Here is a 22324-nt window from a genome sequence, read left to right on the forward strand (position 1 = left end):
TTTGGTATATAACATTATTTTGTATATAAAATTATTTGGTATATAAAATTATTTGTATATAAAATTATGTGGTATATAAAATTACGTGGGTTTATAATCTAAAGTTTAGAATTTAATGTAAGATTTAATTTGAGGCTTTAAAAAAACTTTTAAGTACTAAAAGTGAGAATATAAATTTATAGTTTAGAGACATGTTAAACTAAGTAAAAGAAAGTTTAGAAATTGAATTTTTACTTTCATTTTGATTTTATACCTTTATTTTTTTATATTATTATTTTATTTCAGTTCATTACCATAATTTTTTTTAAAAAATATCTCCAACATATTTAAAACACATGAAAATATTTTAAAACACCTTCAAATATTTTAAAACACCTCCAAATTATTTTAAAACAAATTCTGGATTTCAATTTCGTCCCAAGGGGGGGGAATGGGGCTGAGAAGATTGAGCTGAGCAGAGTGAATTAAAAACATTAAAAACAAACACTAAAAACATTAAAAACCATTAAAAACATTAAAAACCATTAAAAATATTTGATTTATTTGGCCTGGAGCTGCAGGTGCTATAAAATAAAGATATTTTTCCTCAGCCATGGTACAGCTTCAGGTACGCCTCTCTGCCCTGGTTCTTCTGGAATTTTTTATCCACAGTCATCTAAAAAAAAAAAAAACAAACCAAATTTGCATTAAAAGCAACGAAAATGTGCCAGAAAATGAAGGGGGTGAGACCTAAAATTGGGATTTAAATCAGATTTTTGTACCAGCGGAGCCCCACGAGGCAGTGGAGGCCCCACGTTGCTCATTTTGGGGTGGAAATCGGAGAGAAATTCTGAGTAAAAGAAGTTTTTTTGGAAGGGTTTTGCGAACAGGGATTGTTTGAGAGAAAATCATTTTGTGTTTGGTGCTCTGGCAGGGAAAAATACAAAAGAATTGTGGAAATGTGAAGGAAAAAAGGAAATTTCCTCTCTCGGAAGCAGGAAAAAAATAACAAAACAGGGAAAATGGGAATTGAAAAGGGAATTTTTATCTGTCAGAAGCTTTGAGGCAGGGAAGGGTAAAAAAAGGTGGAGGAAATGGGAAATAAAAAGGGAATTTTCTGTCTCGGGAAAGGAAAGAACAACAAAACAGGGAAAATACGAAGAAAAAGGGAAATTTCTTGTCTCAAAAGAAGGAGAGGACAATAAAAAGGTGAAAATATGGAGTAAAAAGGAAATTAGGAAATTTCCTCTCTCAGAACATTGGGACAAAAAAAAAGGGTAACAAAACAGTGGAAATATGAAGCGAAAAGGAAATTTCCTCCCTCAAAAGCAGGGAAGGAAAATAAAACTGAAAATATGAAGTGAAAAGGAAATTTCCTCCCTCAAAAGCAGGAGAGGACAAGAAAAAAGTGAAAATATGAAGAAAAAAGGAAATTTCTTGTCTCAAAAGCAGGAAAGGACAACAAAACAGTGAAAATGGGAACTTAAAAGGGAATTTCCTGTCTCGGAAGCACTGGGGTAGGAAAGGATTATGAAATAGAGAAAATATGAAGTAAAAAGGAAATTTCTTGTCTCAGAAGGAGGAAAGAACAATAAAATGGCGAAAATATGAAGCGAAAAGGAAATTTCCTCTCTCAGAAGCTTTGAGGCAAAAAAAGGACGACAAAACATAGCGAAAATGGGAACTTAAATTTCCTCTTTCAGAAAGATTAAAGACCGACAAAACAGTGAAAACGTGAAGAAAAGAGGACATTTCCTGTCTCAGAAGCAGGAAAGGACAGCAAACCCTAATAAAAATATGAAGCAGAAAGGAAATTTCCTCTCTCAAAAGCAGGAGGGGACAGGGAAAAAAAGGTGAAAACGGGAAGCAGAAAAAGGAAATTTCCTCTCTCAAAAGCAGGAGGGGACAACCAAAAAAAAAAAAAAAGTGAAAATAGGAAGGAAAGAAAGGGGGAGTTTCCCTGTCTCTGAGCCTTCCTCACCTTCTGCACCTGCATCTTCACCATCCTCGGGGCCGGCTGGGGCAGCGCTGCCCGGTCGGGAGCCCCAAACCTGGAGGGCCACGAGATCTTCTTGGTGAAAGGCTCCTGGATGTCGTAGGTGCCAGGCCTGGGGGCAAGAGGAGCCCTTTGTTTATTTATTTGCATCGTTTATTGATTTAAATGCATTTTATCTGTGTTTTGGGGCCGGGGTTTGGTTTTACTAAGATGGCGCAGTGTTGGCCAAAGCGTCGCAGTGTTGGCCAAAATATTCCAATGTTAACTTAAATATTCCAGTGTTAACCTAAATATTCCAATGTTAATCAAAATATCCTAATGCTAACCAAAATATCCCCGGTATTATCCAAAATATCCCAGTGGTAACCAAAATATGCCAGTATTATCCAAAATGTCTCAGCATTAACCAAAATATTCAGATATTATATAAATATCCCAGTATTGTCCAAAATAGCCTAATGTTAACCTAAATATTCCAATGTTAACCTAAATACTCCAATATTATCCAAAATATCCCGATGTTAACCAAAATACTCTAATATTGATCAAAACGTCCCAATATTAACCAAAATATTCTAATATTAACCTAAATATTCTAATATTATCCAATGTTAATTAAAATATTCCAGTGTTAACCTAAATATTCCAATGTTAATCAAAATATCCTAATGCTAACCAAAATATCCCCGGTATTATCCAAAATATCCCAGTGGTAACCAAAATATGCCAGTATTATCCAAAATGTCCGAATATTAAACAAAATATCCCAATGTTAACCAAAATACTCTAATATTGATCAAAACGTCCCAATATTAACCAAAATATTCTAATATTATCCAATGTTAATCAAAATATCCTAATGCTAACCAAAATATCCCTGGTATTATCCAAAATATTCCAGTGTTAACCTAAATATTCCAATGTTAATCAAAATATCCTAATGCTAACCAAAATATCCCTGGTATTATCCAAAATATCCCAGTGGTAACCAAAATATGCCAGTATTATCCAAAATGTCCCAGCATTAACCAAAATATTCAGATATTATATAAATATCCCAGTATTGTCCAAAATAGCCTAATGTTAACCTAAATATTCCAATGTTAACCTAAATACTCCAATATTATCCAAAATATCCCGATGTTAACCAAAATACTCTAATATTGATCAAAACGTCCCAATATTAACCAAAATATTCTAATATTAACCTAAATATTCTAATATTATCCAATGTTAATTAAAATATTCCAGTGTTAACCTAAATATTCCAATGTTAATCAAAATATCCTAACGCTAACCAAAATATCCCCGGTATTATCCAAAATATCCCAGTGGTAACCAAAATATGCCAGTATTATCCAAAATGTCCGAATATTAAACAAAATATCCCAATGTTAACCAAAATACTCTAATATTGATCAAAACGTCCCAATATTAACCAAAATATTCTAATATTATCCAATGTTAATTAAAATATTCCAGTGTTAACCTAAATATTCCAATGTTAATCAAAATATCCTAATGCTAACCAAAATATCCCTGGTATTATCCAAAATATCCCAGTGGTAACCAAAATATGCCAGTATTATCCAAAATGTCCCAGCATTAACCAAAATATTCAAATATTATATAAATATCCCAGTATTGTCCAAAATACCATAATGTTAACCTAAATACTCCAATATTATCCAAAATATCCCGATGTTAACCAAAATACTCTAATATTAATCAAAATGTCCCAATATTAACCAAAATATTCTAAGATTAACCTAAATATTCTAATATTATCCAATGTTAATTAAAATATCCCAATGTTAACCTAAATATCCCAATATTAACCAAAATGTCCCAATGTTAACCAAAATATTGCTATGTTTATCAAACATTCCAATATTAACCAAAATATTCCAATGTTAATAAAAATATTCCAATACTAACCAAAATATCCCAATATTATCCAAAATGTCCCAATATTAACCAAAATATCCCAATGTTAATCAAAATATCCCAGTATTATCCAAAACATCCCGGTGCTGACCAGAATGTCCCAATATTAACCAAAATATCCCAATATTAAACAAAACATCCCAATGTTAACCAAAATATTCCAATATGCACCAAAATACCCTCATATTAAACAAAATGTCCCAATATTAACCCATATTTTTTGAGATACAAAGCTTGTTTTTTTGCAGATAAAGAACCCTTCTATTTGGAGATTAAAAAAACTTGTTTTTTTAGGACATAAAAATTTTCTTTTCAGAGATTAAAAAAAAAAACCCTTATTTTTTGAGACATAAAAAAAAAAAATTCTTTTTGGAGCTAAAAATCATCTTTTTTGGCGATAAAACCATGTTTTTATTTGTAATGGAATGGGCGCAGGGTTCCCTTACCCGGGGTAGCGCTCCCTGTCCAGGAGGCGCTTTGGGAACCGGGGGCTGCTGGAGCAGAACGGGGCCGGGGCCGGGGCCGGGCCGGGCTCAGCCGGGAAGGGCCCGTAGGCGGCGGGGCCGGGGCTCACGGTCTGCGGAAAGCAGCGGAAAAGAGGGGAAAAGGCAGCAAAAAGCAGGGAAATCATGGAGAATTCCCGCCCAAAATTGCGTCACGTTCCCGCCCAAAATTGCGTCACGTTGCCGCCCAAAATTGCACCACGTTCCCGCCCAAAATTCCGCCACATTCCCGTCCAAAATTCCGCCACATTCCCGCCCAAAATTCCGCCACATTCCCGCCCAAAATTCCACCACATTCCCGCCCAAAATTCCGCCACATTCCCGCCCAAAATTCCGCCACATTCCCGCCCAAAATTGCACCACATTGCCACCTAAAACTCCAAATTCCCACCCAAAATTGCACATTCCCTCCCAAATTCCACCACGTTGCCACCCAAAATTGCACATTCCCATCCAAAATTCCACATTGCCGCTACAATTCCACACTCCCCCCCAAAATTCCACCACATTCTCTCCCAAATTCCACCACATTCCCACCCAAAATTCCGCCACATTCCCGCCCAAAATTCCACCACATTCCCATCCAAAATTGCAAATTGCCCCCCAAAATTGCACGTTCCCACACAAAATTCCACATTGCCGCTACAATTCCACATTCCCACACAAAATTCCACCACATTCCCCCCCAAAATTCCACCTTCCCATCCAAAATTCCACGTTGCCACCCAAAATTCCACCACGTTGCCACCCAAAATCGCACGTTCCCTCTCAAATTCCACCACATTCCCACCCAAAATTGCACATTGCCACCCAAAATTGCACATTGCCACTAAAATTCCACCACATTGCCACCTAAAACTCCAAATTCCCACCCAAAATTGCACGTTCTCACCCAAAGCTGCACATTCCCTCCCAAAATTCCACCCCACTGCCACCTAAAAGTCCGAATTCCCTCCCAAAATTGCACGTTCCCATCCAAAATTCCACGTTGCCACTAAAATTCCACATTCCCACCCAAAATCCCACATTCCCACGGCAGCAGCCAGGGCATGGCACATCCGGGCTGGGGAATATTTTGGCTGCTTTTCCCATCTTTTTTTGCTCATTTTCCCCTGTTTTTTCCTGCTTTTCCCCCGCTTTTTGGCTGCTTTTTCCCCTCCTTTCTTTTTTTTCTTTTGCCACCTTTTTACTGCTTCCCCCCTGTTTTTTGCCACTTTTTCATTCTTTTTGGCTGCTTTTCCCCTGGTTTTTGGCTGCTCTTTTCCTCTTTTTATCTCTTTTTTTTGCTGCTTTTACCTGGGTGGGTTTTGTTGGGGTTTTTTTCTGCTTTTCCCCTCTTTTTGGCACTCCCCCCTCACCTGAGCCTTCTGCTGGAAGCGCGGGGCTGTCCTGGCTCCCATCACGTAGCCCAGGGTGCTCATGGGCCGGGTGCTCAAGGAGGACTGCAGGGCGCTGTTCTGCAGTTTGAGAGCCAAAATCATTTATTTGACATTATTAAAGGCATCTTTGGCCAGGCAGAGCCATCTGAGCAACAGATGTCATTCCTAATAGAGTTATTCCTAATTATTCCCTTAATTTCTTACTGCTGCAGAGCCTCGAGGATCAGGTGGGAAAGGAGATAATTCCTTTTTTCCGGGAAAATTTCCTTTTTCCATCCTGCAGTGGGTTTGCATGAGCAGCAGACACTTTTCCTATTAAACTTATTCCTAATTATTCCCTTAATTTCTGACTATCCCAGAACCTCGAGGATCAGGTGGGAAAGGAGAAAATTCCTTTTTCCAGGAGGGTGTGGGACACTTTGCAGTGGGTTTGCAGGGCAGGAGTGCATGGTACTACTCCTGTTAAACTTATTCCTAACTATTCCCTTAATTTCTGACAATTCCTAATTATTTCCTTATTTTTATTCCCTTAATTATTCCCTTAATTTCCCACTATTCCAGAACCTCAAGGATCGGTTGGGAAAAGAGATAATTCCTTTTTCCAGGAGGATGTGGGACATCTTGCAGTGGATTTGCAGGGCAGGAGTGCAGCTTGAAAAGCAGACACTATTCCTATTAAATGTATTCCTAATAATTCCCTTAATTTCTCACTACTGCAGAGCCTGAAGCAAGGGAGATAATTCCCTTTTTCCAGGAGGATTTGGAACATCTTCCAGCAGGTTTGCATGGTACTATCCCTGTTAAACTTATTCCTAATACCTCCTTTAAATTCTGACTATTCCAGAACCTCAAGGATCGGTTGGGAAAAGAGATAATTCCTTTTTCCAGGTGGATATGGGACATCTTGCAGCGGGTTTTCAGGGCAGTAGTGCAGCATGAAAAGCAGATACTTTTCCTATTAAACTTATTAAACTTATTCCTAATAATTCCCTTAATTTCTTACTACTGCAGAGCCTGAAGCAAGGGAGATAATTCCTTTTTCCAGGTGGATATGGGACATCTTACAGCGGGTTTTCAGGGCAGTAGTGCAGCATGAAAAGCAGACACTATTCCTAATAAACGTATTCCTAATAATCCCCTTAATTTCTCACTACTGCAGAGCCTGAAGCAAGGGAGAAAATTCCCTTTTTCCAGGGGGATTTGGGACATCTCCCAGCGTGTTTTCAGGGCAGGAGTGACCCTATAACTCCTGTGCCTCCTATAGAAAACCCGAGAATGAAGGAGGAGCTCACCTCTGGCCCCAGGTAGGAGCCTGGCCCCAGGGAGGGGCTGCCCCTCAGCCCCAGCGCCTCGATGCCCAGCCTGTCTGGGGCGTAGCTGTAGGGGAACATTTTCCGCTCCTGAGTGGTCCCAAAGGAGATGAGCTTGGCCACGGCTGGGGCACAGGCACAGGGAAACGCCAGCAGTGGGATAAACAAGGAAAAAAAAGAGAAAAGAGAAAAAAGGGTGACCACGAGCTGCTCTCTGCCCTCATCCCCCTGGTCCTGGGTATTTGGGAGGGATTTGCTCTTTTGCCTCAAAGCCACGAGAGGCTGAGAGGAATGAGGGATTTGTCTTTCCAAAGAGGTTTGTTTTCCACAAACAGTGACAGATTTGTCTCTCCAAACATGCTGTGGGTCTGCTGGTAGGTAAAACCAGCACTGAGAGAGAGAAGAAACGATGGGAAGGATTCCCATGAATGGAAATCCAACCATGGATTGGATTCAATCCATTCCCATGGCTGACGAATGGGAAAAAAAGATATTTGCCTTTACAAATGAGCTGTAGGTTTGCTGATAAATGAAATTGGATATTGAAAGGTGAAAGAAACAATGGGGAAAACCCTAAATTCCGTAAGAATTAAAAATGAAAAGGGAGGGTTGTACATTAGAGGGGAATCTTTGGTATCAGGCGTTTTGGGAAGTCAGAACCTCTCAGGTACCTCAGAAATGAGGAAAGAGAGAGGGAAATTGGGATAAAAAGGAGCCTGATCCTCCAAAGGTTGGAGAGACCCCAGGGGAACACCCCGCGGCCTCTCCCTTTATTGGAATAAAGTCAAAAGACTCCGTCTCTGTTTTGGACACAAACCTCTGATATTTGTTGATTAATTTTCCCGACAGGGCAGGTTTTTCCCATTCTGAGCAGGGCTCTGGGATCTGAGAAGACCCTGGAGCAGCCGATGGCAGCAGGAGGGGGTGAAGAGCAGGAATCCCAGCCCCTCCAGGCGCCCCCACCTCTCCAGCTCTCACCTTTGGGGTCGTGCCGCGCCGCCATCCCGGCCTGGCACCGCTGCGGGTGCTACGGGCACCAGGGAGCCGGGGAAAAGCCAGGATTGGGCATTTCCCCCTGGAATGGGCTGGGCTGGCTCCGGGCAGCAGCCCCTGCTTGTGAGGTCACAGCCCTGGCCATGTGGCAGCAGCTCCTGCCTCGGTTTCCACGGCACTGCCAGGGTGGGGCTGGGAAAAATCCCCGGCCGGGATGAGATCCAAAACCTTCCCCGAGCACCAGGGTGAGGGCCAGAGACGCGTACTGTGTGTTGGCTTTTTGCAAGTATTAAAATGGGTCTTGTACGTGCGGTGTTAAAGTAACTTTGTTATAAAAGGGTAGTTTTCATTTGTGTCGTGAATTAAGCTTGGACATAGTAGTGAAATGGCTGGTGTGTGTTATTGATACATGTTGTAATAGTGGCTTTTTGCAAGTATTAAAATGGATTTTGTGTGTGTGGTGTTAAGGTAACTTTGTTATAAAAATATAGGTTTCATTTCTGTTGTTACTTAAACTTAGACATATAGTGAAATAGGTAAGTGTGTGTTATAGATGCATAATACTGGCTTTTTACAAATATTAAAATGGATTCTATATGTGTGGTGTTAAGGTAACTTTGTTATAAAAATATAGGTTTCATTTCTGTTGTTACTTAGACATAGTAGTGAAATAGATAAGTGTGTGTTACAGATGCATAATACTGGCTTTTTACAAATATTAAAATGGATTCTATATGTGTGGAGTTAAAGTAACTTTGCTATAAAGATATAGTTTTTATTTCTGTTGTTAATCAAGCTTAGACATAGAAGTGAAAAAGATGAAATAAGTGATATAAGTATGTGTCAGAGATACATATTATAATACTGGCTTTTTGCAAGTATTAAAATTTTATAAGTCTGGTGTTAAAGTAACTTTGTTATAGAGATATAATTTTTATTTCTGTTGTTAATTAAGCTTGGACATAGTAGTGAAATAGCGAATAATGAATTTTGTGTTAAAATGCCTGCTTGGATGGGACAACATCCCAAAAGCACAGCCAAAAAACACACAGGCTCCAAAAAGGCAGAGCAAGGAGGGGCCATGTAAAATACCTCCCGAATATGTAAATTAGTTTATGGATACGCATAAGGATCTATGAATATTCAACAGGATGATGTAATTAAAAGGTATTTAAGGGGAATCTCCGAGGATAACAGGGTGCTCTTGGCTGACCCAATAACCTTTGTCCTTGTTTCCTACTGTCCTTCATTAAACTGTTTAACCTGTTTTTCACACCTTTGCTCTGTGGTCCTTGTCTCCTATTGTCCTTCATTAAACTGTTTACATTTCCACAGAAGAGTGAACCTGTTTTTCACACGAACATCCTGAGAGAATCGGGAAGTGACAAAATACAAAGGAAGAAACGAGTCAAAACAGGAAGTTGTTGGTTTTGGGTAAAGGTTTATTGAATCATTGTCATTGTGTGCAATGGGATCAGAGGGATCTTTGGTCTGGATCGGGATCAGGATTGGGATCAGGATCTGTCACTGCAGCTCCTCCTGCACCTCCAGCAGCTGCAGGGATGTGAGGGCTGTGCTGTGAAAAGAAAGCAGAATTTTCCTTGCTGTCACAGATGATAATGCCATGGCTGACTCTCACAATTAAATTGAATATCAATTAAATTAAAGTAAACATCATGTACATCTGTTAGGAGAAGTTTTATAGATTTATAGTTTTGTTTTGTCCTCCCCTTGTGTTGTTATTATGGGGTGGCCTGTTGGGACATTTGGGAGGGTGGGATTGTTACTATGGCAACAATCTATTGGCTGATCTCCAATCAAGATTTAAGGAAGAGATCTCCACTGGATAGGGAAGGAGAAGTCAATGGACAAAACTTTGGGAAGGGCTAAGGATTAAAAGGCAAAACCTCCATTGTGTACACGAGCACATGCTGTGGAAAAAATCCTTTAAATTTTCTCTATTCAGTCTTCTGTTGTATTTTTGATAAGGTTTTAATAAACCTTTAAAATTTTTTGGAAGTGAGTATTGTTTTTCACATTGGGGAAGGGATGACGTTTGCAATGCCCCCTTGCCCGCCCCTCTGTGTCCTTTGGGGCACACAGCCCATGTCCTTCCCTGTCACTCACTGCACGCTCACAGCCCCAGGCCCTTCTTCAGGGTGGAGATCAGGGGGTATTTGCCCTGGTGGCAGAAGGTGCCAGTGAAGTCATCCAGGTCGATGGTCCACACCATGGCCCCTCCAAAGTTGTTCTTCTTCAGCCAGTCCACCTGTGGGGAGGAAAGTCCCGGTGAGCCCCAGGAATTGATCCCACAGGAGAATCCAGCCCCATCCCAGCTCTGCCCCCAGACCTTGAGGCCAAAGCTCCTCTCGTTGTCGTAGCCGACCCATTCGCTGCCCTTGTAGGTGTAGGGGACATCCTCAGGGGCATCCCAAGCCTGGGTGGCTCCAGAGCTCAGGAAGGTGCAGATCTAAGGAGAAGAAAGAGCAGTGGAGATGTGTTGTGGTGAGATGTCATGGTTTGCCTCAGATACCCCAGGTTTCTCCCTGAAGATTCCTTCCCCAGGTGTGTCAGACACCTCTCCTTTCCCTTCCCTGACCCCTCCCAGCACTGTCTGTCAATCCTGGAATTCCAGAAGGGATTGGCAGATTCAAAGGATGCCCTCTACCCCTGGGGGACATTGGGCCATCCAGGTGTCCTTTGTCCCTTTGTCCCTCCCCTCCTGTCCCTGCTTGGTGGCTCCCTGCCCCTTCCCTGCCCCTCTCCCCGGGGTTCAAAGGAGCAGCAACCACGGGCTCAGGGAGCTCTGTGGGAGCTGGTGCTGCATTCAGAGGCCTGAGGGCCAGAATAAAGCTCTGGATCCAAACCCTCCATCAGAACCAACTCCTTTCCTTCACCATGGCCTGAAAGCTTCTCCACAGGGGGAAACCTGAGGAGCAGCCCCTGTTATGGGGGGAAGCTCCATCCCAGCACCACCAGAGCTCCTGCAGGCCTGGACTTGTCTGCAGTGCCCAGCTGCAGCACCCAGGCAGCCAAAAGTGTCTGTGGGGTGAAACACCAACACCCAGCCGGCCAAAAGTGTCTGTGGGGTGAAACACCACACACCCAGGCAGCCAAAAGTGTCTGTGGGGTGAAACACCACACACCCAGGCAGCCAAAAGTGTCTGTGGGGTGAAACACCACACACCCAGCCAGGCAAAAGTGTCTGTGGGGTGAAACACCACACACCCAGCCAGCCAAAAGTGTCCCAGGGGTGAAACACCACACACCCAGCCAGCCAAAAGTGTCTGTGGGGTGAAACACCACAGTGGCCGCTGTTTGGTTCAGCAGCAGGGCCAGACAAGCCCAGGCATGTCCTGTCTGGCCATATTGGTCATATTCCAATAGGAATGTGGGCCAGGTAAGGAATTCCGTGCTGGGAAGTGCCAGCAGTGTCTGGGCTGTCCTTGCAGTCCAGGATGAGTCCCTCACACACCTCGTAGTAAGCCAGGAGCCCGGCCTCCCCGGTGTAGGGCCCTGCAGGGCCAGGCCCGGAGCTGGGGGCTCCGATGGCCGTGTTGGATGGGTTCTGCAAGGTGAAGCTCTTTCCGTAGGTTGGGAATCCCACCAGCAGCTTCTGGGCTGGGGCGCCGTTGTTCTTCCAGTAGTTCATGGCGTATTCCTGGAAAAGGCAGCAGGGTTCAGGCTGAGCTGTGGCAAGGGGAGCCCCGGGCCAGAGGCCCCAAAGGCACTCACAACACTGAGGGTGCTGCCGCTGCTGAACAGGGGGCTGTTCTCGCCCGTGGAGCCGTCCCAGGGCCCGTGGAAGTCGTAGGTCATGACGTGGATGTAATCCAGGTACCTGCAGGGAGCAGGGCTCTGTCCTCACCTGGGGCTGCCATCACCCCACACCCCCTGAACTTGGGGGTCCCACAGGGGCTTTCACTGCCGGGAACCCATCCCAGAGCCACCAGGGACCCCAGGTTGGTCACTCACTTGCCCAGCTCAGCGATCTCGTAGCCAGACTGGATGGTGGAAACTCCTCCAGCAACAGCAGCAGTGACCATGAGCCGGGGCCTGTTGGTCTGCTTGGCTTCCTGCTCGAAGGCTGCCACCATTTCCTGAGGGATCGAAGGCACAGGAATCACCTGGGGGCTCTCAGATGGGGCTTTGCAGCCACCCAGGGCTCACAGGCCAGAGCTGTGGCCAGCAGAGCCTGGAGCCAAGCCCACCTTAACCAGGACGGTGAAGAGAGACTTGTCCTGGGCAGGGCTGCCCCTGGAGCCGGGGTATTCCCAATCCAGGTCCAGCCCATCGAATCCGTACTGGCGCAGGAACCTGACCACGGAGTTGATAAAGGTCTGGCGGTTCTGGGGCGTGGAGACCATGGTGGAGAACCTGGGCAAGCAGAGCAGGAGAGAGGTGGGGTTGGAATCCTGCCTTTTCCTGTTTCCCTCCCTCTACCGGGGGTCATTATTGGAAAGAGCTGGTTTGCACTCACTTCTGTGTGCCGAAATTCCATCCTCCAATGGCCAGCAGGGTCTTCAGGTTCCTATTCCTGCAAGGAAGGGAGAGGAACCGGAATGACCCCAAGGGTTTGGTGTCACTGTGGCCTTTCAGCCTGGGTCACTTTGGTGGGAAAGGCCAAGAGCCACTGTCCCCATGCTCAGAGGATGGAGCTGTCCCCATGTCCTGCCTTGGCTGTGTCTCTGTCCCTCTTTGCTCCGAATCCTTGTCACTGAGCTGAGAGTGAACCAGAGGGAAGGACTGGGAGGGAGGAGAAGGGCAGAGAAGGCCACAGGAGGGAGCAGAGAAGGGCACAGGAGGGAGCAGAGAAGGGCACAGGAAGGAGCAGAGAAGGGCAAATGAGGGAGCAGAGAAGGGCACAGGAGGGAGCAGAGAAGGGCACAGGAGGGAGCAGAACCCTGCTGGGGCTCCCAGCACTCACTGGTTCTTGAGGCCATTGAAGGACTTGTAGAGGGTCTCGTCGTTCCACTCATAGGTGGTGATCTCGTTGTTGTTCATGCCGGCGAAGGCGTAGATCAGGTGGTTGCACAGGTTGGGGTCGATGTTCTCGGGGGTGTACCTCCCCTCCCCAGGCCTGTACTGGGCCCAGTTGGTGAAGTAACAGGTCAGCACATAGGCAGTGCCTGCGGGGAGACAGTGGCCATGGAGGGGCTGCAGTGCCCAGCACGGCCCGGCCCTGGGCACGGCATCGCCCACTATGGGCACAGCTCCTGTGCCAGGCTGCAGGGCAAGATCTGTTCCATTGCCATCTGGATGGCAGCTGACTTTTGTCAAGTGGGCAGTTTGCCTTATCTCCTCCCTTGGGAGGGGACATCTGCTGATAACAGCTATTGACTGTCACTGCATGGCTGATAAGAGCTACAGCATCCCCCTGGGAGATGTGAGCCCACAGGGAGGAGCCAAGCATTCCTATCTAGATAGAATCTGGAGATTCTGGAACACCAGCACGGCCTCTGCACTGGATTGCCCAGAGGAACAGCAGCTGCCTCTGCCCCTGGATCTTCAGAGGCAGAGACTGCACCTTTCTCCAGGATCCCTGCTCCAGCAGAACCAGCCCTGGCACTGCAGGAGGGCTGAGCCACAATTCCAATGGTTCTGCTGCCAGCACCCTGACCCACAGGGTGTCAGGCTGAGCTCTGACTCTGCCGCTGTTGTTCTAGTGTACTGCACTATTTATTTCATCTTTTTCTTTTCTTCCCTGTTAAAGAACTGTCATTTCCTGCTCCCACATTTTTTGCCTGACAGCCCCTTAAATGAAAATTTACAGCAATTCCGAGGGGTGGGGAGGGTTGACATTGCCCATTTCAGGCGAGGCTCCTGCCTTCCTCAGCAGATTCCCGGCTTTCCAAACCCAGACATCTCCGTGTGCGGGGCACAGCTCCGCCGAAGGCAGCGGGGCCGGGCACCCTGGGCCACCCCGGGGCACCCCGGGCTCCCCCAGCCCCGCAGCCCCAGCCCTTCCTCCCCGGGCTGGGCAGGGCTGGCTCAGCAGCCCCGGGCCCGCAGCTCCCGCCCCGCTCCGGCCCCGCTCGGGCCCGGCCGGGCCGGGGGCAGCGCGGGGGCAGCGGCGGCTCCGGCGGGAGCTGCGCCCCAAGAGCGGCACCTACCGAGCTGGGCGTTCAGCAGCAGGGCCAGACCTGGCAGGGCACAAGGAAACAGCACATGGTCACTGCTGGGCCTTGCCAGTGCAAACCCCTGCAGCAAGGCTCTGCTCCCAAGCTCAGGCACAAGAGCTTCGCTGACGTTTCTCCAAGCACTTCATTTCTCCAATGAAATAATGTAAAAGCACACAAAAGAACCCAAACAGATGCCATAGGAATCATTTGATTTTCAGGTTTAAGTCTAAAAGCACATTTCAATTGCAGCCTGCAATGAACCCCGTCCATGCTCAGGCACAAGAGTTTCGCTAACATTTCTCCATGCACTTCATTTCTCCAACGATTTCAGGTAAAAGCACAGAAAAGAACCCAAACAGATGCCATAGGAATCATTTGATTTTCAGGTTTAAGTCTAAAAGCACATTTCCATTGCAGCCTGTAATGAACTCTGTCCATGCTCAAAGCACAACAGATCCCCAACCACAGCAGCGCTAAAGAAGAGAAATTTCCCTCCCCAAAGGCAATTGAGAAATTTTGGACAGAACAGAGAGAGCAGCGTTTTTATCCCTCCAGCCCCTGAGCAGGCAGCAGAGCAGCAGTGCCAGAGCCCCCAGCCCTGCTCAGGAGGGCTCAGAGCTGCAGCCCAGCCGCACTCACCGGTGAGCAGAGTGAGCTTGGCCATCTTGGACCAGACTGATGGGCTCGGGCTCTCTCCCTCTTTTATACCCTGCTCCTCTCTGCTGCCAACGTGGGACCGACAGGGATGGACAAACATTACGAAACTTGGCAGGGAGCAGTGTCACCAAACCTGACACCAGCACAATGGGCCTGGGCTCTCCAGCTGCAGGGGTCACTGCCGTGGGGCTGTGCCACGTCCTGCTGCTGCAAGGGCAGATAAAGAACGGGATTAGATTGCTGGGATTGTTCAAATGTTGTTCTAACCACAGCTCTGCGTCCCCGCAGGGACCGATGGCTGCAGGGCCTGACCTTGTGCTGTCCTTGAGCCCTTCCAGGGGCTGGCACTGCCAAAGCCCAGCTTGGGTGCCCTTGGTGGGAGCGGCCCCAGGCAGGGCTGAGCGGGGCTCTGGCTCCAGCTCTGGCCCTGCTGGGGGCTCTGGGCTCACTCGCTGTGGGACAGAGGGACCCTGGTGCTCTGAGCTCTGCCGGGCTCTCCTCTGGAAGCAGACACGAGGAGTCCCATCACTAAAGGAAAACCACATCACTTCTTACTGAGTCATTCTCCACCTGATAAAAGAAAAGTTCTTCTGTAAGAAGCGTTGTTTTTGTCATCTTCTTTCCCTAATCTCCTGACACTCATGGTCACAAGAACAAGTGGGAGAACAACACAGCAGAAGCTGATTCTGATTCACTTTGTTTGCATCAAGCCTTGTGCCACACCTCTGTTTTGGTAATTCCAGTGTTGGTGTTCCCAGCAGCCAATGGAATGGGGAGGGTGAGAGTTTTACAGGAAAGATGCAACAGGAAAAACCCAGAGTGGTGAAATCTCTCTGCAACCCAGCACTGGAATAGTTGGAAGGTCCCTGTCTGCTCTATTTAACTGGAATTCTTTCAGCAAGGACCAATTCTTGTTCCCTTTGTTACCTCCCAGCACTGCCAGGGAACCCACAGCAAACCACCTTTGTTAGAACAGGAGAAGGGGACGAAAAGTCCTGAAGGAAAACTCCAGGATTTGTTACCCCCAGATGAAAACAAATCACTGTCCTTGAGCCTGTCCCAAATGCTCTCATTTCTATACCCAAACACCTTCCCTGGATAACAGAGCTGAAAATGCTCCAGAGGTCACTGAGGGCAGGATTTTCCAAATCTATCCCTGTTGAATTTGTACCCTGAGACTTTATCAACCAAGAAAAACATTGGAAAAATACTCCCTTGAGGATGTTGTCCTGTTATCAGCCATATCCCACCCTGTGCCTGCATCAAATCCCAAAGGCTCAGGGTGGCACATTTTAATCTGCAGGTCAGCCAGCATCTGATACCAGGCTGTTTTCCAGGATTCCAGTCATCCAAGGCTGGGTGACCTCCTGGAAAGTCACCTTCATGTCACCCCACAGGGAATTAAACCTCCCAGTGCAGGGACACAGATGTGTCCCCGCTCCTGAGTGGGGAAAAGGGAAGAAATCCCCAGTCTCCTCACACAGGGGGAGAGCTTGGAGTCTCCATCTGGACAGAAGATGGAAATAAAATGTGGAAAGGATATTTTGAGGCATTCAGCTGATGGAGCTTCACTTAGGGAAAATGGGAATGCTCAGCAACATGGGGATGTTGCAGTTTGGGAAAGAGCTGAGAAGGAAGAGGAGGGGATAAATGTGAGAGGAAAATTAACTGGCCTCACATTCCAAGGTCGGCCTTGCGGAGTTTTACCTCCAAGAAATAAAAACACTTTCTCTGCTTCCAGAGGAGAGTAAGAAGTGACATGGTTTTCCTTTAGTGATGGGACTCCTTGTGTCTGCTTCCAGAGGAGAGCCCGGCAGAGCTCAGAGCACCAGGGTCCCTCTGTCCCACAGCGAGTGAGCCCAGAGCCCCCAGCAGGGCCAGAGCTGGAGCCAGAGCCCCGCTCAGCCCTGCCTGGGGCCGCTCCCACCAAGGGCACCCAAGCTGGGCTTTGGCAGTGCCAGCCCCTGGAAGGGCTCAAGGACAGCACAAGGTCAGGCCCTGCAGCCATCGGTCCCTGCGGGGACGCAGAGCTGTGGTTAGAACAACATTTGAACAATCCCAGCAATCTAATCCCGTTCTTTATCTGCCCTTGCAGCAGCAGGACGTGGCACAGCCCCACGGCAGTGACCCCTGCAGCTGGAGAGCCCAGGCCCATTGTGCTGGTGTCAGGTTTGGTGACACTGCTCCCTGCCAAGTTTCGTAATGTTTGTCCATCCCTGTCGGTCCCACGTTGGCAGCAGAGAGGAGCAGGGTATAAAAGAGGGAGAGAGCCCGAGCCCATCAGTCTGGTCCAAGATGGCCAAGCTCACTCTGCTCACCGGTGAGTGCGGCTGGGCTGCAGCTCTGAGCCCTCCTGAGCAGGGCTGGGGCTCTGGCACTGCTGCTCTGCTGCCTGCTCAGGGGCTGGAGGGATAAAAACGCTGCTCTCTCTGTTCTGTCCAAGATTTCTCAATTTCCTTTGGGGAGGGAAATTTCTCTTCTTTAGCGCTGCTGTGGTTGGGGATCTGTTCTGCTTTGAGCATGGACAGAGTTCATTGCAGGCTGCAATGGAAATGTGCTTTTAGACTTAAACCTGAAAATCAAATGATTCCTTTGGCATCTGTTTGGGTTCTTTTCTATGCTTTTACATGGAATCCTTGGAGAAATGAAGTGCTTGGAGAAATGTTAGCGAAGCTCTTGTGCCTGAGCATGGACGGGGTTCATTGCAGGCTGCAATTGAAATGTGCTTTTAGACTTAAACCTGAAAATCAAATGATTCCTCTGGCATCTGTTTGGGTTCTTTTGTGTGCTTTTACATTATTTCATTGGAGAAATGAAGTGCTTGGAGAAACGTCAGCGAAGCTCTTGTGCCTGAGCTTGGGAGCAGAGCCTTGCTGCAGGGGTTTGCACTGGCAAGGCCCAGCAGTGACCATGTGCTGTTTCCTTGTGCCCTGCCAGGTCTGGCCCTGCTGCTGAACGCCCAGCTCGGTAGGTGCCGCTCTTGGGGCGCAGCTCCCGCCGGAGCCGCCGCTGCCCCCGCGCTGCCCCCGGCCCGGCCGGGCCCGAGCGGGGCCGGAGCGGGGCGGGAGCTGCGGGCCCGGGGCTGCTGAGCCAGCCCTGCCCAGCCCGGGGAGGAAGGGCTGGGGCTGCGGGGCTGGGGGAGCCCGGGGTGCCCCGGGGTGGCCCAGGGTGCCCGGCCCCGCTGCCTTCGGCGGAGCTGTGCCCCGCACACGGAGATGTCTGGGTTTGGAAAGCCGGGAATCTGCTGAGGAAGGCAGGAGCCTCGCCTGAAATGGGCAATGTCAACCCTCCCCACCCCTCGGAATTGCTGTAAATTTTCATTTAAGGGGCTGTCAGGCAAAAAATGTGGGAGCAGGAAATGACAGTTCTTTAACAGGAAGAAAAGAAAAAGATGAAATAAATAGTGCAGTACACTAGAACAACAGCGGCAGAGTCAGAGCTCAGCCTGACACCCTGTGGGTCAGGCTGTGGGCAGCAGAACCATTGGAATTGTGGCTCAGCCCTCCTGCAGTGCCAGGGCTGGTTCTGCTGGAGCAGGGATCCTGGAGAAAGGTGCAGTCTCTTCCTCTGAAGATCCAGGGCAAGAGGCAGCTGCTGTTCCTCTGGGCAATCCAGTGCAGAGGCCGTGCTGGTGTTCCAGAATCTCCAGATTCTATCTAGATAGGAATGCTTGGCTCCTCCCTGTGGGCTCACATCTCCCAGGGGGATGCTGTAGCTCTTATCAGCCATGCAGTGACAGTCAATAGCTGTTATCAGCAGATGTCCCCTCCCAAGGGAGGAGATAAGGCAAACTGCCCACTTGACAAAAGTCAGCTGCCATCCAGATGGCAATGGAACAGATCTTGCCCTGCAGCCTGGCACAGGAGCTGTGCCCATAGTGGGCGATGCCGTGCCCAGGGCTGGGCCGTGCTGGGCACTGCAGCCCCTCCATGGCCGCTGTCTCCCCGCAGGCTCTGCCTATGTGCTGACCTGTTACTTCACCAACTGGGCCCAGTACAGGCCTGGCCTGGGCAAGTTCACCCCCGAAAATGTCGACCCTTGCCTGTGCAACCACCTGATCTACGCCTTCGCCGGCATGAACAACAACGAGATCACCACCTACGAGTGGAACGACGAGACCCTCTACAAGTCCTTCAATGGCCTCAAGAACCAGTGAGCGCTGGGAGCCCCAGCAGGGCTCTGCTCCCTCCTGTGCCCTTCTCTGCTCCCTCCTGTGCCCTTCTCTGCTCCCTCCTCTGCCCTTGTCTGCTGCCTCCTGTGCCCTTCTCTGCCCTTCTCCTCCCTCCCAGTCCTTCCCTCTGGTTCACTCTCAGCTCAGTGACAAGGATGCTGAGTGAAGAGGGACAGAGACACAGCCAAGGCAGGACATGGGGACAGCTCCATCCTCTGAGCATGGGGCTAGCAGCTCAGAGGTGCTGTGGATATCCCCTCTGTGATTCTATGACATGCAATAACTCAGGGTCCTGCCTCTTCCCCTGCAGGAACAAAGATCTGAAGACCCTGCTGGCCATTGGAGGATGGAATTTCGGCACAGCCAAGTGAGTTCAAACCATGTCCAGCCGTAAACAGCAACGTAGGAACAAAATGAGAAGAGGAAGGGGCTCCATGGAAACCCCACCTCTCTCCTGCTCTGCTTGCCCAGGTTCTCCACCATGGTCTCCACGCCCCAGAACCGCCAGACCTTCATCAACTCCGTCATCAAATTCCTGCGCCAGTATCAGTTTGATGGGCTGGACCTGGATTGGGAATACCCCGGCTCCAGGGGCAGCCCTGCCCAGGACAAGTCTCTCTTCACCGTCCTGGTTAAGGTGGGCTTGGCTCCAGGCTCTGCTGGCCACAGCTCTGGCCTGTGAGCCCTGGGTGGCTGCAAAGCCCCATCTGAGAGCCCCCAGGTGATTCCTGTGCCTTCGATCCCTCAGGAAATGGTGGCAGCCTTCGAGCAGGAAGCCAAGCAGACCAACAGGCCCCGGCTCATGGTCACTGCTGCTGTTGCTGCAGGACTCTCCACCATCCAGTCTGGCTACGAGATCGCTGAGCTGGGCAAGTGAGTGACCAACCTGGGGTCCCGGGTGGGATTTTGGGGGGTACCCTGGGAGTGCTGAAGTGAAAGAGCCCCTGAGGAAGGGGGGGTGATGGGCAGCTCCAGGCCCTCAGGTGAGGACAGAGCCCCTCTCCCTGCAGGTACCTGGATTACATCCACGTCATGACCTACGACTTCCACGGCTCCTGGGAGAGGAACACGGGCGAGAACAGCCCCCTGTTTGCTGGCCCTGCTGACAGCGGCGACTACAAATACTTCAACGTTGTAAGTGCTTCTCTGGGACATTCACAGCTCCCAGATCCTGGGTGAGATTTCGAGGAATTCATCCTACAAATCCTAGCAAAGGCTTGAGTGGGACTGGTTTCTTGCAGGAATACGCCATGAATTATTGGAAGAGCAATGGTGCCCCAGCTGAGAAGCTCCTTGTGGGATTCCCAACCTATGGAAAGAGCTTCACCCTGCAGAGCCCATCTGACACCTCTGTTGGGGCTCCAGCATCTGGCCCTGGCCCCGCTGGGCCCTACACCAGGGAGGCTGGAACTCTGGCTTACTACGAGGTAGGGATGTTCCATCACATTCCTCGCTCAAACCGTTTGAAGGAATTGATCAGGAAGCTCCCATGGGGTTTTCATTTGAAGGAATTGATCAGGAAGCTCCCATGGGGTTTTCATTTGAAGGAATTGATCAGGAAGCTCCCATGGAGTTTTCATTTGAAGGAATTGATCAGGAAGCTCCCATGGAGTTTTCATTTGAAGGAATTGATCAGGAAGCTCCCATGGAGTTCTCTGCATGGCTCAGGCACAGAGCTCTCCATGGAATCACCAGGAAGGAGCTGTGTACTCAGGCAGTGGGGAAGCAGCACAAAAACTGAGGATGAAGCCAAGGAAAGGGCAGAGCCTGGGCTTTTTCCTTTTTCATGGATAACATTCCTGCTTCCTTCTCCTTAGATCTGCTCCCTCCTGAGCTCTGGAGCCACCCAGGCTTGGGATGAACCCCAGGATGTCCCCTACACCTACAAGGGCAGCGAATGGGTCGGCTACGACAACATCAAGAGCTTTGGCCTCAAGGTCTGGGGGCAGTGCTGGGATGGGGCTGGATTCTCCTGTGGGATCAATTCCTGGGGCTCACCGTGACTTTCCTCCCCACAGGTGGACTGGCTGAAGAAGAACAACTTTGGAGGAGCCATGGTGTGGGCCCTGGACATGGATGACTTCACTGGGGATTTCTGCAAGGAAGGCAAATACCCCCTGATCTCCACCCTGAAGAAGGGCCTGGGGCTGGAGAGTGGCGGTGAGTGGCTCCAGGAGAGCAGGAGCAGCTCCTTGATGGAGACTCCCAAAATTCTTATGGGGGCGTGGGAGGGATGAAACATTTTGAACCTTTTCCCACCCAAATTCCAGATTTGTGTTCGCCCATCTGAGCCCCTTCCTCCCATCACTGAGGCTCCCACCACCACCACCACCAGCAGGAGCAGCTCCTTCATGGAGACTCCCAAAATTCCTATGAAGGATGGGGAGGAATCAAACACTTCCAACCCCTTCCTGCCTAAATTCCAGACTGTGTCCCCCCCCCTCCCATCACTGAGGCTCCCACCACCAGCAGCAGCAGGAGCAGCTCCTTGATGGAGACCCCCAACCTTCATGGAGACCCCCAACCTTCCTATGGAGGTGTGGGAGGGATGAAACACCAGGAATATGAGAATAAACCTTTTCCTGCTTGGATTCTTGAATTCCAGACTGCGTTCCCCCCGCTGAGCCCCTTCCTCCCATCACCGAGGCTCCCACCACCACCACCAGGAGCAGGAGCAGCTCCTTGATGGAGACTCCCAACCTTCCTATGAAGGATGGGGTGGAATCAAACACTTCCAACCCTTTCCTGCCTAAATTCCAGACCGTGTTCCCCCCTCCTCCCATTTGAGGCTTCCACAACCACCACCAGCAACAGTTCCTTCACGGAGCAGCTCCTTGATGGAGACTCCCAACCTTCCTGTGGAGGTGTGGGAGGGATGAAACACCAGGAACATGAGAATAAACCTTTTCCTGCTTGGATTCTTGCATTCCAGACTGCGTTCCCCCTGCTGAGCCCCTTCCTCCCATCACTGAGGCTCCCACCACCACCAGCGGTGGCTCCGGCGGCTCCGGCGGCTCCGGCGGCTCTGGATTCTGTGCCGGGAAACCCAACGGGATCTACGCAGACCCCAACAACAAGAGGAACTTCTACAGCTGCCTGAACGGCCAGACCTTCGTGCAGAGCTGCGAGGAGGGGCTGGTCTTCGACCCCGCCTGCTCCTGCTGCAACTGGCCCCAGTGATTCCCAACCCGTTTTCCAGCCAATCCATCCGTCGGATTTAATTGTGTGCAATAATCGTGATTAAATAAAGCTTTCTCAAAGCAATCC

The 22324-nt window shown here is 48.9% G+C and overlaps 3 protein-coding genes across 3 annotated transcripts; 1 reads left to right on the forward strand and 2 right to left on the reverse strand.

Annotated features, from left to right (window-relative positions):
- Positions 1-519: 519 nt before the first annotated feature.
- Positions 520-8203, reverse strand: CIMAP3 (ciliary microtubule associated protein 3). The gene is made up of 6 exons (XM_066565400.1): positions 8093-8203; positions 7097-7239; positions 5784-5882; positions 4369-4499; positions 1961-2087; positions 520-655 (listed from the first exon to the last, which is right to left on the reverse strand). Exons 1-6 carry the CDS (start codon positions 8115-8117, stop codon positions 587-589), a joined length of 594 nt encoding a protein of 197 aa, XP_066421497.1. The 5' UTR covers positions 8118-8203; the 3' UTR covers positions 520-586.
- A 1367-nt stretch (positions 8204-9570) lies between these two features.
- LOC136566225 (acidic mammalian chitinase-like) lies at positions 9571-13186 on the reverse strand. The gene is made up of 9 exons (XM_066565277.1): positions 13035-13186; positions 12588-12644; positions 12319-12484; positions 12083-12207; positions 11843-11948; positions 11583-11768; positions 10458-10577; positions 10235-10376; positions 9571-9683 (listed from the first exon to the last, which is right to left on the reverse strand). The coding sequence occupies exons 1-8, from the start codon at positions 13109-13111 to the stop codon at positions 10242-10244; spliced, it is 972 nt and encodes a 323-aa protein (XP_066421374.1). The 5' UTR covers positions 13112-13186; the 3' UTR covers positions 9571-9683; positions 10235-10241.
- A 3902-nt stretch (positions 13187-17088) lies between these two features.
- Positions 17089-22321, forward strand: LOC136566196 (acidic mammalian chitinase-like). The gene is made up of 11 exons (XM_066565236.1): positions 17089-17206; positions 17824-17853; positions 18837-19038; positions 19368-19424; positions 19529-19694; positions 19806-19930; positions 20068-20191; positions 20299-20484; positions 20875-20994; positions 21076-21217; positions 21990-22321. Exons 1-11 carry the CDS (start codon positions 17089-17091, stop codon positions 22235-22237), a joined length of 1518 nt encoding a protein of 505 aa, XP_066421333.1. The 3' UTR covers positions 22238-22321.
- Positions 22322-22324: the final 3 nt, after the last annotated feature.

Source organism: Molothrus aeneus, chromosome 24, assembly GCF_037042795.1.
Source record: "Molothrus aeneus isolate 106 chromosome 24, BPBGC_Maene_1.0, whole genome shotgun sequence".
In the NCBI taxonomy this organism is placed as follows: domain Eukaryota; kingdom Metazoa; phylum Chordata; class Aves; order Passeriformes; family Icteridae; genus Molothrus; species Molothrus aeneus.

Bases quoted from the DNA above. Each gene is read 5' to 3' on its own strand.
- CIMAP3 (XM_066565400.1), bottom strand. From the start codon at position 8,117: ATGGCGGCGCGGCACGACCCCAAAG. The intron at 2,088-4,368 runs GTAAGGGAACCC...TCTTGCCCCCAG, and splicing joins GACAGGGAGCGCTACCCCGG to GCCTGGCACCTACGACATCC. The intron at 656-1,960 runs GTGAGGAAGGCT...TTTTTTTTTTAG, and splicing joins TGAAGATGCAGGTGCAGAAG to ATGACTGTGGATAAAAAATT.
- LOC136566196 (XM_066565236.1), top strand. From the start codon at position 17,089: ATGTTTGTCCATCCCTGTCGGTCCCACGTTGGCAGCAGAGAGGAGCAG. The intron at 17,207-17,823 runs GTGAGTGCGGCT...GTGCCCTGCCAG, and splicing joins CAAGCTCACTCTGCTCACCG to GTCTGGCCCTGCTGCTGAAC. The intron at 19,425-19,528 runs GTGAGTTCAAAC...CTGCTTGCCCAG, and splicing joins TGGAATTTCGGCACAGCCAA to GTTCTCCACCATGGTCTCCA.
- LOC136566225 (XM_066565277.1), bottom strand. From the start codon at position 13,111: ATGAACAACAACGAGATCACCACCTATGAGTGGAACGACGAGACCCTC. The intron at 12,208-12,318 runs GTGGGCTTGGCT...TCGATCCCTCAG, and splicing joins TCTTCACCGTCCTGGTTAAG to GAAATGGTGGCAGCCTTCGA. The intron at 10,578-11,582 runs GTGTGTGAGGGA...TCTTCTCCTTAG, and splicing joins GGCTCCTGGCTTACTACGAG to ATCTGCACCTTCCTGAGCTC.